The sequence below is a fragment of the Penicillium diatomitis genome (assembly GCF_028827545.1).
Source record: "Penicillium diatomitis strain IBT 30728 chromosome Unknown utg000002l_segment0_segment0, whole genome shotgun sequence".
Classification (NCBI taxonomy): domain Eukaryota; kingdom Fungi; phylum Ascomycota; class Eurotiomycetes; order Eurotiales; family Aspergillaceae; genus Penicillium; species Penicillium diatomitis.
Window position 1 is genome coordinate 1,536,565 of NW_026623174.1, and position 14,769 is coordinate 1,551,333.

The 14,769-nt window shown below is 51.5% G+C and overlaps 3 protein-coding genes across 3 annotated transcripts; 1 reads left to right on the forward strand and 2 right to left on the reverse strand.

Moving 5' to 3' along the window:
* Window positions 1-2,325: 2,325 nt before the first annotated feature.
* Window positions 2,326-5,422, reverse strand: N7539_001661 (extracellular serine-threonine rich protein; the record flags this gene model as incomplete). The annotated part of the gene is made up of 3 exons (XM_056931264.1): window positions 2,326-5,025; window positions 5,093-5,278; window positions 5,360-5,422. 3 exons carry the CDS (start codon window positions 5,420-5,422, stop codon window positions 2,326-2,328), a joined length of 2,949 nt encoding a protein of 982 aa, XP_056793295.1.
* Window positions 5,423-11,219: 5,797 nt separating this feature from the next.
* N7539_001662 (uncharacterized protein) lies at window positions 11,220-11,648 on the reverse strand (the record flags this gene model as incomplete). The annotated part of the gene is made up of 1 exon (XM_056931265.1): window positions 11,220-11,648. One exon carries the CDS (start codon window positions 11,646-11,648, stop codon window positions 11,220-11,222), a length of 429 nt encoding a protein of 142 aa, XP_056793296.1.
* Window positions 11,649-12,742: 1,094 nt separating this feature from the next.
* Window positions 12,743-13,840, forward strand: N7539_001663 (putative lipase; the record flags this gene model as incomplete). Its single annotated transcript, XM_056931266.1, has 2 exons — window positions 12,743-12,780; window positions 13,291-13,840. 2 exons carry the CDS (start codon window positions 12,743-12,745, stop codon window positions 13,838-13,840), a joined length of 588 nt encoding a protein of 195 aa, XP_056793297.1.
* Window positions 13,841-14,769: the final 929 nt, after the last annotated feature.

Below are 14,769 nucleotides of genomic sequence, written 5' to 3' on the forward strand. Positions count from 1 at the left end.
TAGTGGCTCGCATGAGCACCGGGGTACTCATACGAGAAACATGCCGTAACTACCTCTATCTTACACAGGCAGATAGAACACCGTCACACATCTACCGTATGTACATCCATGTTCCCCCTCACCATACTAGCCCAACCCATACAGCATCTCACCACGCCGCGAGATCACTAGTTGTTGCGTCCATACCCCCCTCCTTCTCCAGACTCTCAACACGCAATCCCCTCCAAATCCAGCACTAGTCCTACGAATGAGATCCCATCCACCATCAACCCTCGCCGGCACGCATCCGAAAACGGAAATGTGACAGCTCGCGTGGAAAATGACAAGATAACAATCGTGATCAGACCGGATCCAGACGCAAGAGAGCGCTACCAATCGATATCCCCTTCTTGGACCAAACGTCGAGCGCACATTCGGGACCAAAACGGCGCGCCTTGCACCAGGACCAGTACCAAAGACATGGATGAATGTGATTGTTTTCCATTTACCGTTCGCCAAGCCAATCGTTGCTCACGGGCTTATCAGTCCTGCGGCGCAATCTGCAGCCGCCATGGCGGGTTCATTCGGCCGCTAGTCTCCTTCGGGGAGCATCCAGACCCTAAATAAATGCCCCCCCCCCCCCCCCCAAAAAAAACCATCTGTTCACAACTTCACAGGCATGTAAAGTCCCGAGTACCACTAACTTGGTAGCAAGTCCAAAGTTATGGCACGATATGTACATGATCGGATTTGCCTCTTGACAGCAGTCAGTAGATTCGTTTTGGGGCGGGAACTTGTTCAATTTTTTTTTTTTCCATTTTTTGTTTTCGTTTAAGGTTTGAGCTCGGACTGATAGCCGAGATAAGCGGGCGATATATTGAGACTTGACTGATGAATGGATATCTTTCGAGTCCCTCTTGTCTTCTCTTTATCGTTGGCAAAGATAGCTGTTGAGTGTTGATGGACAATGTCTGGCCGCACAGCTTGACATGACCGCGCAAGGAGTCTATTGCAATAATTGAGACGTGATCCCACCATATGTAGATCATGATCATGCAATGGAAGTACACACTATACAAGTACACACTAACCTACTACACTACCCTACCTTATACACTACACAACCAGGTACGGTAGCAATGCATACAATCTCAACCAAGACCCGGTTCCATCACAAATGGGCGCATTTCAGTAGAATGGCTGGCGAGTACGTAGGTATTTACCTTACTCAAGAACCCTGAAGGACCTTGGTCTTAGTTCCAGACGGAATAGGGGGCCAGATGACCTGCCTGGGAAGTAGGTCCTCTTCTGTAAATGTCCGGTTCGAATTGAATCGGGGGTCGGGGGTGGTCGGGGATGCCCTTCTCGTTCTCGTCGTACATGATACCGCATCTAGTCTCTTAGAGAGGGAGCTCTGGTCGCTGTACTCTTCCAGTAAGATCACCGTTGGAAGTGCTTCAATTCGATACGGAAAGAAGCCCATTCCAAAGTGACGTAATAAGATATAATTTTTCTCCATGGGCATACTGAGCCTAGAAAGACCTTCTAGATTCCCAACTAACGGAATTTGAATGTCCCAACGTATCAGAATGCCGAAACATGAAAGGTACGATGGACGCAATATTGTACAAGCTCAAGAACTTGGATTTACCGCTTCGTGTTCCTTTCTATCACATAAATGGCGACATTCTACATTTACCATCTTGGGCGCTTCGTGAACGCACACTTACTCTGCCACATAAGGACTTCGTCAAGAGGTTCGTCACCGGTTCCAATTGGGCGGTCCGGGTCAAGAATGCAACAAAGAATGTCCAACTCTCACATCGCATCTTCTTCCTCCCATCTTGAAGCCATCGATGCAGCAGGCTGTGTGCAGGTGGCGGGGGACCTACTAGTAGAAGTGCAGCTGGATTCGATTCGACACGGAAAGCCAATTCTATGGATCCGACTAGTGTCTTTGGAAGGCGTGAAAAGACTTCAAGGAACCCTTTCTGCAGAACACGTTCACAAGTCTATGGTATGTGTTTAAGGAGTGAATATTAAATACAGAATCAACTTCCGCCGCGGGTGAATGTTTCAAGACACTGGACAGATTAAAGTCATCCCGACTTGAGATGAGCAGTCTTCAACAGGTATTTGCAGTGACAGGGGAACTCCCTTTTTCTCGGAGGAAATTGCATTAAACAGTCCAGTGGAAAAACAATAACAATAAAAAAGAATCACGGACGTAATCGCACATTTATCCGTTCAAAGACATGACGGCTTAGAATTGACAAGGGAAGTGTCAGATAAACATGTGGAGATGTTAGAAACTGACATCTTCCAGAGAACATCAGCTTGCGATGCTTAGAGCATCAAGCCGAAGAAAGCGGCCAGAGAGCCGAAAATGAGACCCGAAGCAACCGAGACGGTCGAGGCCGAGTTGAATGTGGGCATGGCGCTTGCGGTAGGCTGGGCGGTCGCATATGGCTTTGAGCTGCTAGCAGCAGTGGTAACCATGGTGGAGGAAGCAGCAGCTGGGACTGGCACGGGAACGCGCCCAGTGGCAGCTGAGGCACCGCTAGGTCCAGCGGGAACAAGGCCGACGGTCGGAGAAGAACCAGCAGAGCCAGTGGCAGTGGAAGTCACGAAGCTGACCTGGGGCACAGTGACAGTGTAGGTCGAGTAAGTGATGGTGGTGCAAGGAGCTGTTGGCTGGGCGCTAACGGCGGGAGCGGTAATTCCAGCACTGGCACCAACGGTAACACCCACGCTGGCAGTGGCACCGCTGGCACCGCTAGGAGCGGGAACAGTGGGCACCAGGGTAATGGTCGAAGGAATGGCAGTCACGATACCAGGGTTAGTGGGCACCCAAGCAGCACAGATACCAGTGAAGTAAGACAAAGCCTGCTGGATCTCCTGGGTCGAGGCACCCCAAGCCTGCACACAAGAAATGACTTTGTCGGTGAACTGCTTGTCGGGACAGAAGCACTGAGCATCACTGTTGGAGGTACACTTGGGGACAACATTGAGCCAGGTGTTGATACACTGCGGCACCACCTTGGGGCAGGACGAGCTAGGCGCCGGGCTGGAACCCCCGGGAGTGCTTGCCGCACCGGGACCGACGGGCACAGTGTGGGAACCAGAGGCAACAGGGACGACACCAGTAGCATCAGCGCCGGTGGGAACAGTAGTGGAGCCAGAGCCAGAGCCAACGGGAACAACTCCAGTGGCAGTCGCGGTGCACTTGGTGCAGACGGTGCGAGTCGAGGTCAGGGTGATGGTAGACTCGGAGATGGTGGTGGCAACAACCGTCGATCCGCCAGAAGTGACGGTGTTGGTCACGGGGCACTTGGTGACCGTCTCATAAGTCGTCACATAGGTAGTCAGATCCTCGGGGGTGAGCGAAGTTGAACCAGCACTCACACCGGTAGGACCAGCGGTGGAGATGACGGTGTCTGAAGGCGCAGGGCTCGACTGGCCACCTGCAGGAACGGACTGAGTTGGGCTAGATCCCGTGGGTACACCGGTGGCAGGGACGGTCTCTGAAGGCGCAGGGCTTGAGTGACCGGCAACAGGAACAGACTCGGTTGGGCTGGATCCGCTGGGCACAGATTGAGACGGGCCACCGGGGCCAGCTGGAGTAGACTGGCTACCGCTGGGGAGACTGGTGAAGCTGGCGGTGCACTTGGTGCAGACGGTGGAAGTGGAAGTCAAAGTCACGGTAGAGATGGTGTGGGTGGTGATCACGGTGCTGGAGGATCCTGAGCTGACGGTGCTGGTGACGGGACATTCAGAGGTTGTCACGTAAGTGATAACGGTGACGGTGGAGTCTCCAGGAACGGAAGCTGAGCCGGTAGTCATCGACCCAGCAGGCGAGCCTGGGGTCGTGCTGGCGCCGGGAGTGGACGCCGTCACCGGTGAGCTACCACTGGGACCAGCGGGGCTCGTGTTGTGACCAGGGGTGAGGCCACCGGGAGCGGTCTCAGTGGAGCCAGCAGGGACAGTCTCAGCCGGGGTAGAGCCAGCAGGAGAAGTTCCGGCAGAGGTAGATGCGGTGACGGGAGAGCTACCACTGGGGCCAGCGGGACTGGTGTGGCCAGGAGTAAGACCACCGGGAGCAGTCTCGGTTGAGCCAGCTGGGACAGTCTCGGCAGGAGTAGAACCGGCAGGGGTAGATTCGCCGGCAGCAGGGGAAGTCTCAGCAGGCTGTGACGCAGTGACGGGCGAGCTGCCACTAGGACCGGTCTGGCCAGGGGTAAGACCGCCAGGAGCAGTCTGAGCGGGTGTGGAGGCAGCCGGGGAAGTCTCGGTCTCGGTCACAGGGCAAACAGTGGTAGATACAGCAATTGTAGAGGTGATCACGGTGGTCGAGTGAGCAGGGCAGTTGGTGACGGTCGGGGCACAGCTGGTGATGGTGATCATGCTGGTCGTGTACACCGTGGAGGTAGTCCACTTGGCAGGAGTGGTCACGCTGGGAGCACCGGTGGTGGCACCGGTAGGAGTGACGACGGGCACCGAGCCAGAGGGAACGACAGGAGAAGTCGAGCCCACAGGGCTCGCGTCAGTAGGCACTGAGGCAGGGGTAGTTGAGACGCCACCGGTCTGAGCTGGACCAGACGAGGTGGCAGGGGGCAGAGTGGGAGTGGGCAAGGGAATGGTTGAACCAGGAGTGCAGTCGAAACCGACACTCCAGATCCCAAAGTCACAACTGTCATGGTCACTGTGGTCTGGGAGTTCGAACGAGACGGAAGTGGCACCACCGCACTGGTCGTTCTTCACATCGGTACCCGCAGAGGTGCACGAGGCGGTGTTGCGGCAAGAAGAGCCATCGGGCATGCCATAGATGATGTGCAAGTCGGTGTCCTTGTCGGTCGAGATGTGGAAGTGGTTGATAGAGAAGCCACTATCGTGTGAGCCGCAGGAGAATGACGGCGCAGAGTGACCAGCACTGGAACCGGCGCTGCCACCCGAGGAGCCGCCGATTGAGCCTCCAAATCCAGCGCCGCCGCTGGCTGAAGAAGAGGAGCTTCCACGCTTGCCTGCGGTACCAGTGATGCATTTTTCCTAAAGGTCACCAGCGTTAGTATCAGAGGCACTTATGAGGGAGGGACGAAATGTTGTTTGAACGTACTCCGCGCTTGGCGTGGCGGCCACCTCCGAAGCTGTTGCTGCAGCTGAAGCCAGAAAAGTCAAAGCCACCGTAAGATGAAAAGCTGCCATCTGCGAGGCCCGACCAGTCGAAGCCCTTGTGCTGGTGCTCGTTACACTTGTTCGGAGCACGGCCAGGGTTGGTGAAGCAATCTTCAGAGCCCCAATACTATTCAGTGGGAGTCCCGGTCAGAATTTGATATCACATAAGTCACATCGGGGTGAGAATCTCGCGTCCTGGATCACTCACACCGAAGGTAGCCTGAGCCGAAGCCAGAAGGGACAAGAAGGCGATAGAAGTGGTAGCCTTCATGATGAAGAGGGACTACCCAAGACCGAAACAGAGATGAAAAGATAGGTGTGAGGCAAAAAGGCCGGACGAGAGCAAGACTATAAGCTTGTGCGGCGAGTCTTTTGTTTCAATAAGAGCAAATTGAAGACCAGCAACAATTTCAATGAACGATGGACGGGTGATGTAGATCAAGACTGATCGTCCGTATACAACGAGGGTAAAGAGGATGCGGGATCTCGATATCTTGAGCGAGTGTGGAGATCTGAATCACGATGAAGGAGGGCCGCAAGGGCCAGGCGACGGCAATGCGAAGAAATAAAGAAAGAACAAAAAGACAAGACGAATGAAAGGTCGACTGGATGAAAGAGAACGAGTCTGAAGTCGAAACGAGTCGTGGGTGGGTGGTTACTGCCCTTTTAATGCCTCCGATGGTCCAGTCGTCACAGAGTCGGTGTTTCTGATGCTGCTCCATCGTGGTCGTCCCTGTTCCGCTAGAGGTGCGACACCAGCTTTGGCCGGGATCTCCACCATGCATCACAACAAAGAAGAAAGCCCTGGCTGGCCACCCTGTTTGGCCAGTCTGGTAGGCACCTGCAGGGTCTAGTGGACAGATGATGGATCGATGGAGACATGCACCATGTTGTTGTGTTTTTTTTTTTCCTCTTTTGACATGGACAAGCAGTAAGACATCCCGTCACAAAGGGCGTTTGGAATCCACCAATTAGCCGGCCATGAAGCATCCTGATGAAACGCTCGGTGGGTTCTCTCCGGTCCCCACATGTTGACACCGTCCGCCAGACAGGCGTCGGGGAAGTGGCTTGAATGCGAACCGAGCTAGAGCTTGGCTGTCAGGCACACCCAGGAACGTCAGGATCTGGCCGGATAAGCGTCGATCGGGTCTAGCGTCCGCTTCTCACGACCGCTCATCTGCAGCAATCTATCGAATAGAGCCAGACTCTGGAGGGAACATGGAAGGGCTGGCGGCATGAGGTCGGTCAGCAGTGCGATCCGTGACGCTGCAACATGCCTCGGCGACTACAGAAGGCGACCGTATGGCTGATGGACGATGCGGATTCGTCCCATTGGGCCTCTGATCCCGGGTGCAAAGCACCAATAGGCACGATCGGAGACAGCATAAAAATAGTGGTCCGTCATCAATTACTCGCCGGAAGAAGATCCCCAGGGGGCCCTGAAGAGCATGCTGCACGTCCCTTGGTCGTGGCTCGAGTGAAAAGGGGAAAAACGTTGTTTCCCTCTCGTGCTTGTGCACACACCCGCTACGGTCCATCGGGGCCCTGGCTCTAGGCTGGAAATGTGACGACTCACGAGCCGGCAAGCTGGCGCCAGATCAGATCAATTTCTGGATCTCGTATGCAACGCAAAGCAGCGCAGGCACTCGATCCACGGAATGATCAAAGTGATCGGTATTCCGATGCTGGTTTGCCATGATCCTGACCAAAAGTCAGGATGAAACTCATTGTCCCATTGCGTGATTGCTGGGTATTCTGCAGTCTGCACTCTTACGGTCGCTCGTCCTCCTCTCTTGCAGGATGTAAAATTGACCAAATGTTGGAGTAGGACTCGGCTGTGCCTCCAGTCACACCAGGGTGCAGGTCCGATCATGGATCCATCCATCCGGCTTAAGATGCTGACTAAGTCGAGTCGGCCGGGGTCAATGCTCAGGTCAACGCGCTCTCTTGACTACTGAAACACCCGTCCCATGCCCATGACTAATCTTCTCACCCAACTGTTTGGGGATAAGATGTCCATGCCGAGACGAACTGGTCATAGGGCACCAAGCCTACATTACATTGATGATGAGTCAGAGGCCCCAGAGATGATAGACAGAACAGGTCATGCATCACCCTGTCTGATGTGTTTGCCGTAGATTGCTGTGGCTCTGGGTGTTCCTGAGGGATGCGACCGATCCAAATCATGAACTTTCGGCGGGCTCCGCTCCTGCAGGGTCGAAAAGCCAATTTGGCGCCAGCGTCTCGCCCTGAAACTCATCGCAGACCAGGGTTCAGAGGAGCGTGAAAGTAAGGGTAAAGACTCTGGACCCGAGTAGGTCTGACGCTCTCGAACTATATGCATCCTCGCTCAGACATGATGAGTACCGGTCCCTGGAATCAGGGACCGGTATTTGCAGAAAAAAACCCTGACGAACTCGAGCGCTATCTTTTGTCTCTGTTGAAGAGGACTCGAAAAATGGAAGGTGGCGAATGGTGAATGCCGCAACGGCTTTTTCTTCTGCACGTCCTCGATTTGCAGGCTCACAGATGACCATAATTTACATGTTTTGGCTTCTGCATATTGTGATTACCCGGCATACCTATACCTATTGTCTACTTGTCCAGTACTGTCTTTATGTGCTGCTGTAGCGCCCAGTGGCGATCGACTGCTCTTCACCAATCTCACCCAGCATGTCGAAAATCTCGACAGTTACGAATTTTATTCGGACTGGTGTTAGTTACTATACATCGCTACATACATCGTATGGTTGTACAAAGGTCGAACCGAACCATGGATCAACCCAAGTCCCAGACAAAAGCCTGGAGTCAGGGGTCGGTTCCGTCACTTCGAGTTACTACACAGAAAGTTACCTCAAGTCGACACCGTAGATACAGGCCGCCAGTAGGTGAATCCTGTAGTGGCTGAATGGGGTCCAGATCATCTTGAGCTGCCACAACCTTCAATGCTGTGAAACCTCTGAAGTCTCAAGGATCTGCAAACCGGGCACTCTCTGCTCGGGCAAACTACCTCTAACTGCACTGTACTTGGACGATCGTAGACTCGGCATACAAGTACGAAGCTCTGCGCTAGGCGCAACGGTGCCACGGATTTCGCTGTACAGGAAATGATCCCAATATCGGGCTTCTGCCGCTGCTCAGAGGCGTCTCGGAAAAGTCAGTAGTTCCCTTGTATACCCCACAAATTTCTCAAGAAATGTTCGATCTGATGGTTGGCGGTGCTGACTATTAAGCTTTTCCCCGTACAGCCAGGCACGCTTATACGCGGAGAAATAGCCGTAAGAATACTTAGGAATCTAACTTTGAGATTTTCTCCGTCTTCATCAACCTTACTGACCGAACAATAGCGAGCGAGGTGTCATCAGTAGTAAGAGGAGAACTGATACGGACGGTGATAGCGCTCTTTTTCTTCTTCTTCTTTTTTTTTTTTTGCAAAACTTGATGACCTTGTGCAATCAGCACCGCTCCAACTAGAGGCGACCGTCTGTAAGTGTAAAGCCATTACTAACGGAAAGCATGGCCCGAGGTTCGATTCTACCCCTGATGATGTCGCACGATCGCCCAGTTCGTCAGTTCCTAACCTCCTAGCCGCCCTCTAAGAATAGCCACGAATCAGGCACTTCTGCGAGAAATCGAACAGTTCTTTGAACTTCTTTCATGACCGAACGGGGGCACAGTCGAACAGTACCAAGTCTGGATCCTAGCGCAATCGTCATTCATCCGCTCCGAGGTTGGGTCTTCGCCGGCCGACGTAGTCTGTACATGCTCAAAATGGAGCCCTTCTGCTGGAGTTCGGCGCCTGATCCACGCTCTGCACTGGGCAGATGGAGGAAATACGACAAACACCGTTTTCTCTTCAAAATCTTCATGGACAAACATCGAATCGACTCTTCTCAGAGCGCTCGAGCGGTACATAACTACATAGTACATAACGGCATCTGGGTTATGGACCTGCGTGAATGGAGGACATCCAGGCACGTCAACCACCAGATTCGCTACTGTATGATTACCATTCCACAGTCCTGCTCGTGCATTGACCTGTTCCCAACTTCAACTACTTCCATTCGTTGAAACCCAGCTTCTTTGAACCTACCAAGTCTCCATTTTTCCAGGGGTAGAATGGAATAGTGGCTCGTCTACTACCGTAGTTGAATACCTACATCATAGTCATAGGATCGAGAGGGCATCACATGATCACAGCCACCTTTTGAGTGCGACCGGAGAAACGTCTACGGGATTTAACCTCTTTCGGTCATACCGCCAGATCTAAATATACCACATGGTCCATACTCCACACTCCATACTCCATGCCGCTTCACCCCGTCCAGCGTCCATATCTGGTCAAACGGCTCGTATCCGTCCGGGGACAGTGGAGCCGGATGACGGACAGGCCAGGGAAACCGTTCACTCTATTTGACACGAGGAGATCGTCTTGGACCGGGCACTACTGAGTAGTAAGTAGTAGTGAGTACTGACTAGTAGACTACAAGTACTAGTGCCAGGGGTCTCCACAAACCTGGATCGAAGCACAGTAGTAGCACACACCTTTTCTTCTCCTCCTATCTTTGAAAGGTTTTCAATGTAAAAGTAAGCTTGAGACTCTGGGCTACGTGACTCGCGAAAGGGTCTTGCACTAGTAGCTGGCTCGAGCTAGTTGATTCTCCACCTATTGCATTAGCTCTTTGGCTTTGACTAGTATGTTCATCCAGGTCTTTTGGCCCAATGTGGTATAGGGGAGGCGTTTCCACGCTACTGCTATTGAAACAATAGTAGTATTCCAAGCTGGATACTCCTCATCAAGAACCCCTCCATGGCCTGTTGAGACCCGGCCTTTTTGCCACCAAGGAGCTCTTTCCGTCCCGCGAGGCTAAGAAGCTTGCTAATGAAGCGTTGCTTGAGGATTTGTTTCCTTCCGGTAGCCGAGACAGCTTTCCTCCTCTGTAGCAAACAAAACAAACCATTCGTTCACGAGGGGCTACAGTTTCATGGAACCGACACCGGCTGTGATGTTTTTATCAAGAGGCGAGGTCCTCCTGCACTTGTACCGACCATCTGGGTATCTATTTGACTATGATACTTCATCCGTGCTTCCCTGGTGGTCCAGAATTGAGAGCAGCCGAGCAGGTCTGTTAGAAGGGGTATAGCCCCTTGTCTGGAGAAAGCCGGGATTCAATCACTATATCAGCAGCGATACTAAAGCTGGAAGAAGTTCAAGTTTCAGAAGGCAACTAATGGATCGCTATCTCATATGGAAATTGATCTATCTACGGCTGTGCTCGTGAATTGTCGACTCGATCACCTATGCCGTCAAGTCTAGATAAGTCTTGTTAGATCAGGAGCATCTACCCTGAACGTTGAGAAGCCTTAGTGCTGGGGCCAACAGATGGAACTGTGAGCCCCGCTAAGTGAGACGGAGCGTGAGCTCGTGATTCAAAGCCAGGGTGAGCGTTGATGTGTCACCTACGTGCTCGTGCAGTAGCTCGTCGGAGGGTTTTACGACTGAAACATCGGGATATCTGGAGGACTTCCGGATAGTACACGGGATATGCGTATTTTAGATCCGTCTTCTCTCCTTTGAAATGCACGATAGGTAACTGCCTCACATGTAAGCAACGGACTTGCCGATATTCCGCTGCTAACCATACCCAGATGGTGTCTGAAAACATCCCTGCCCGAAATGGTGTACAACTTGTGGATGGAAGGTAACTTTGACCGAATTCCAACCCCCCCTCGGAAATCCATAACGTAAAGCATCAGTGTTTCGGCTCATCTACAATGAATGCAATCTCAACCTTAATCCGCAATCCCAAATTAATAGTTCAATGAACCCTTCTCACAAAGATTGACACGAGGAACTCGAGATCATGCTTATGAGCTCATGATATACATGTAAGAACTAACCTGGAAGATGACTTGTAACCTGAATTCTACTTGAACACGTTGAAACGGGTCGACTCTGTTTGTAACTCTGAGAAGAGTGGAGATCCACCTAATCCACATTTGAGTCTCAATGATAAGGAGCCCTGTAGTATCAGTAAACACTACCTCAACAATCGAAGGAACGCATACTAGCGGTGCAAGTCACCACGCTGACCTCTGCTTCCAGTCATTCTCAAAATTTCATCTACAATGCGCCTCAGAGCAGGCACGATTTCTCCACGCCGGATGTACTGCTCCAACCACGCGGCGATCACCTGGCTTGCATGATTCAATATAGCTTCGCGATCCAGAACAGGATCCAACCGCCCAGGACTGCTGACAGTGATGGATATAGTCTGTGGGGGTAGAAAACACTCACCGCCGACAATGTCAACGTAGGGATACTCGTTGTCCACGGTGTCCCTGATTGTGCTGAGCAGGAATGCAAGGTGGTGGTTGGTCTGGTATAAGCGAATGGATTCGTCAGCGAGGGGGATTATAACGAAGCATCTGTACTGGACGGCGCTGGTGTTGGTGGAATCGCTCGATGGAGCTTGTGGAGTCTGTGGGGGTTGCATGGTGCGCGTTGACTGACTGGGTTGGTCAAGGTTGATGGATCGTGGTTCTGATAATATATGTTAATGAGCTGGTAGGAAGAGATTGTTTGGATGGAAAGGATAGTGCAGGTGGTTGATGAGATGAGAGGCACGAAGGAGCGGATTTCCGATGGAATTTATACTCTACAAAAGATAGGTTATCCACACAAAATGCAATGACACCGAAGCATAACAAGTAGTGCCAAAGCCCAATCTATTTCTGTTTCTTTCATCAACCTCTGTACTGGGTGGCTGATACTCCGCTCAAAATATCTGACCGGATCATTTAACAATGCGAATGCCCTTGAGGGAACAAGCGACCTCGAAAGACAAAGGGTCGAGTCTCATTGTTCAAACTCGCGAGTCTGCCCGAGTACAGATTTGTAATCATTGTATCTACCGTCCTTTGAAATGCACGCTGTGTTGATATTGTCAATATTCTCAGTCAATGTCTGTGCCAATCCATAGAGTCTGGATTGGACTTCAAATCGCTGGCCTGCTTGTTTCCCAGTTTTGACCGGACTCTTTGTCCTTGTCCAGCGACTCCTTGAAAGGCGGCATAGGGCGAGACATGCCATGCCGCGATTTAACTCATTTCTTGGTATTAGCTCTTTCATCACAGTGACAGAAAACCAACTCTATTCAAGTTGTGTCGTGTGAAAGGAGGCAGGGTTCATCAAACAATTATTCATATGGAAAACAAGCCTGTACGAATGATCTTGTCTTGAGTCGCGCACGGGCATCGGACGTGTCGGCATCATTGTGAACAGATGGAAGGTGTTTGATGATCATTTCTTTTGGCTGGCAGACCAGCATGCCAAATGTGCGTCTTCCTTGTATAAGTAAAGTATGCACATCGTGTACCCTCTCGTTGAAGTGACGATTTTCACGTCAACAACGATTAGATAAAAAAAGGCATTCGTCTGTGCTTGGCTCAAATCCGCGTGTGTATTTATCTTCTCGATGATGGTGGAGTGGTATCATAGTTTTTCGCGAAAATTTTGCAACAGGGCAGAGAAAGAAGTGTGTTTGGTAGTTGTAGAAAAGTAATACTTCATAAACGAGATCAAAGTTCAATGACATCTCTCGTCATTGCTCTAGTGTCGCAAGGGAGGTGAGATCTGCACTGTAACAGCACCAACACTGACGCATAGCCCAAATGCCTAGAAAGCACTGTTCATGAATGCAGATCAATTCACGCAGAAACATATCAAAGTTGCGTGACCGCCACGTTGGCGCACAAGAAATACACAAGGTTTCGGGCTTCAACTCTATACCATTCCGGAGTGAGACGAAAATCAGTCACAACTCTTCACTCAGAACACAGATTCAGAGAGTCAAGAGAGTGTTATGCTCCTTGCACCATGCGGTTCTTGGCATTAGTGCTTCCTTTCCTAGGACTGGTAGCCGAGCTGATCGCTTCCATAAAATCTCATATTTGGCCTATTCTACAGCTCTCTAGCAAAGACACTTTCAAATAGCCACCAGAGGGTGATTTGTGGAAAGGACCTCCCCGGAGGATGATTTCTCAGAACTCGCGATTCCGTGGTCTTTTCTTTGTTTTTCTTTGCACCCAGCCAAGAAAAGGCTGCCAAATGCTCTATTAACCTCCGGATGTGCACAGAAACCCCGACGCCACAGTGACAAACATCTTCGTGCCGGTGAAGTCCAACTTTGAGCGAGTCATCTCCTGCTCGGGTGCATACGATTCTGTGGATACCAACTGCTCCCCCTCGCATGGGCTCCAATATCAAGCTACTGGCTGGAGTGTTTCATGGAACAAAAAGATTAATCTGGCTTTCTTGCTTCCTTATCTTCAAAGTGGAGTCATCCTCAACATTCTCAACTACGAGGGCTCGAATGCAGCGTTCACGGTCGGACCACAGACTGTGTACCAGACACTGGACCCAATCAAAGCGGCTTTGAGCTCCATTCAGACAACCAATATCGGCGCTGATGCAAATGTCACCATGTTTGGATACTCGGGTGGTGGTTTTGCTACCGAATGGGCCACTGAGATTCGCGCGTGGTATGCTCCCAAGCTGCCCATCGTTGGAGCAGTGATCGGTGGACCATCACCCAATGTCACCAGCACCTATTACAATGTCAACAAAGTCCCTCTTTCGATATTGAATGGTGCTGCAATACTGAGAATCATGAGCGAGTGGATGTGAGGATCTCCGAGAGGACGATGACCAAAGTAAACGTTTCCTTTGGCCACTGGGCTGGTGCGCTAGTGTGTCCAAGACACTGACGAGACTCCCGGCTGAGAGAACATCTCTTCGCGGTTCAAGCATAGCGATCACTTCTTGTATAAGTATCAGGACCGTCCAAAAGAAGTCGGTGTCCTGGGACGAAACGTCACCTTTACAAATCGTTCAAAGAATCTCCCATGTCAATTAACGGAGGTGGATATGAGATCACCTCACCATTTAAAGACGCACTCAAGCTTATTGCCACACGAAGAAAGGCCACAGTCTTCGCCCAACACCATGTCTTCGACGGCAAGGATCATTCATCCGCTCTGGTGCCGGGACTGCTGAAGACGTGGCTTTGGATCAACAACCGGTTCAAGCGGGCCGAGAGGGGGCTCCCAGGTTCGACAAAAGGCATCTAACGGGCCCTAAACAGCGTGTGTTCATCACAGTCAGCCAAAATAAGTCACCTGTATTCGAAGCCACTTTGTCCTGCAACATGCCCTGATGGAACCAGGCCCTCCACACCAACAACGCGAAAGTGTTGCAAATCCGCATCCGTGGACCGTTCGTCCATCCCGGGCGCTGGGGCCACGGCACCATCTGAGTCTGACAGTTCGGTTGAAGCGGGGAGATCGATTCCCCTGTCCAATGAACGAGATGGACCCGTGCTCGAAGAGCCCCACTATCCCGCGTGGCACAAAGATAAGTGGGCAACCTTAATGCACGGGACAACTCGATCTTGGCATAAGACCGCCGCGTGCAGGTACCCGGGGTTTCTCGACAACCGTGCTACATCGAATCTTATAGTACCATATACTTGCCTGTGTATAAGTAGTACTTTCAGGTGCAGACTATGAGAGCGCGGTATGATCTTCTTATCGTGGATGAAGTATTTCATCCTTCCG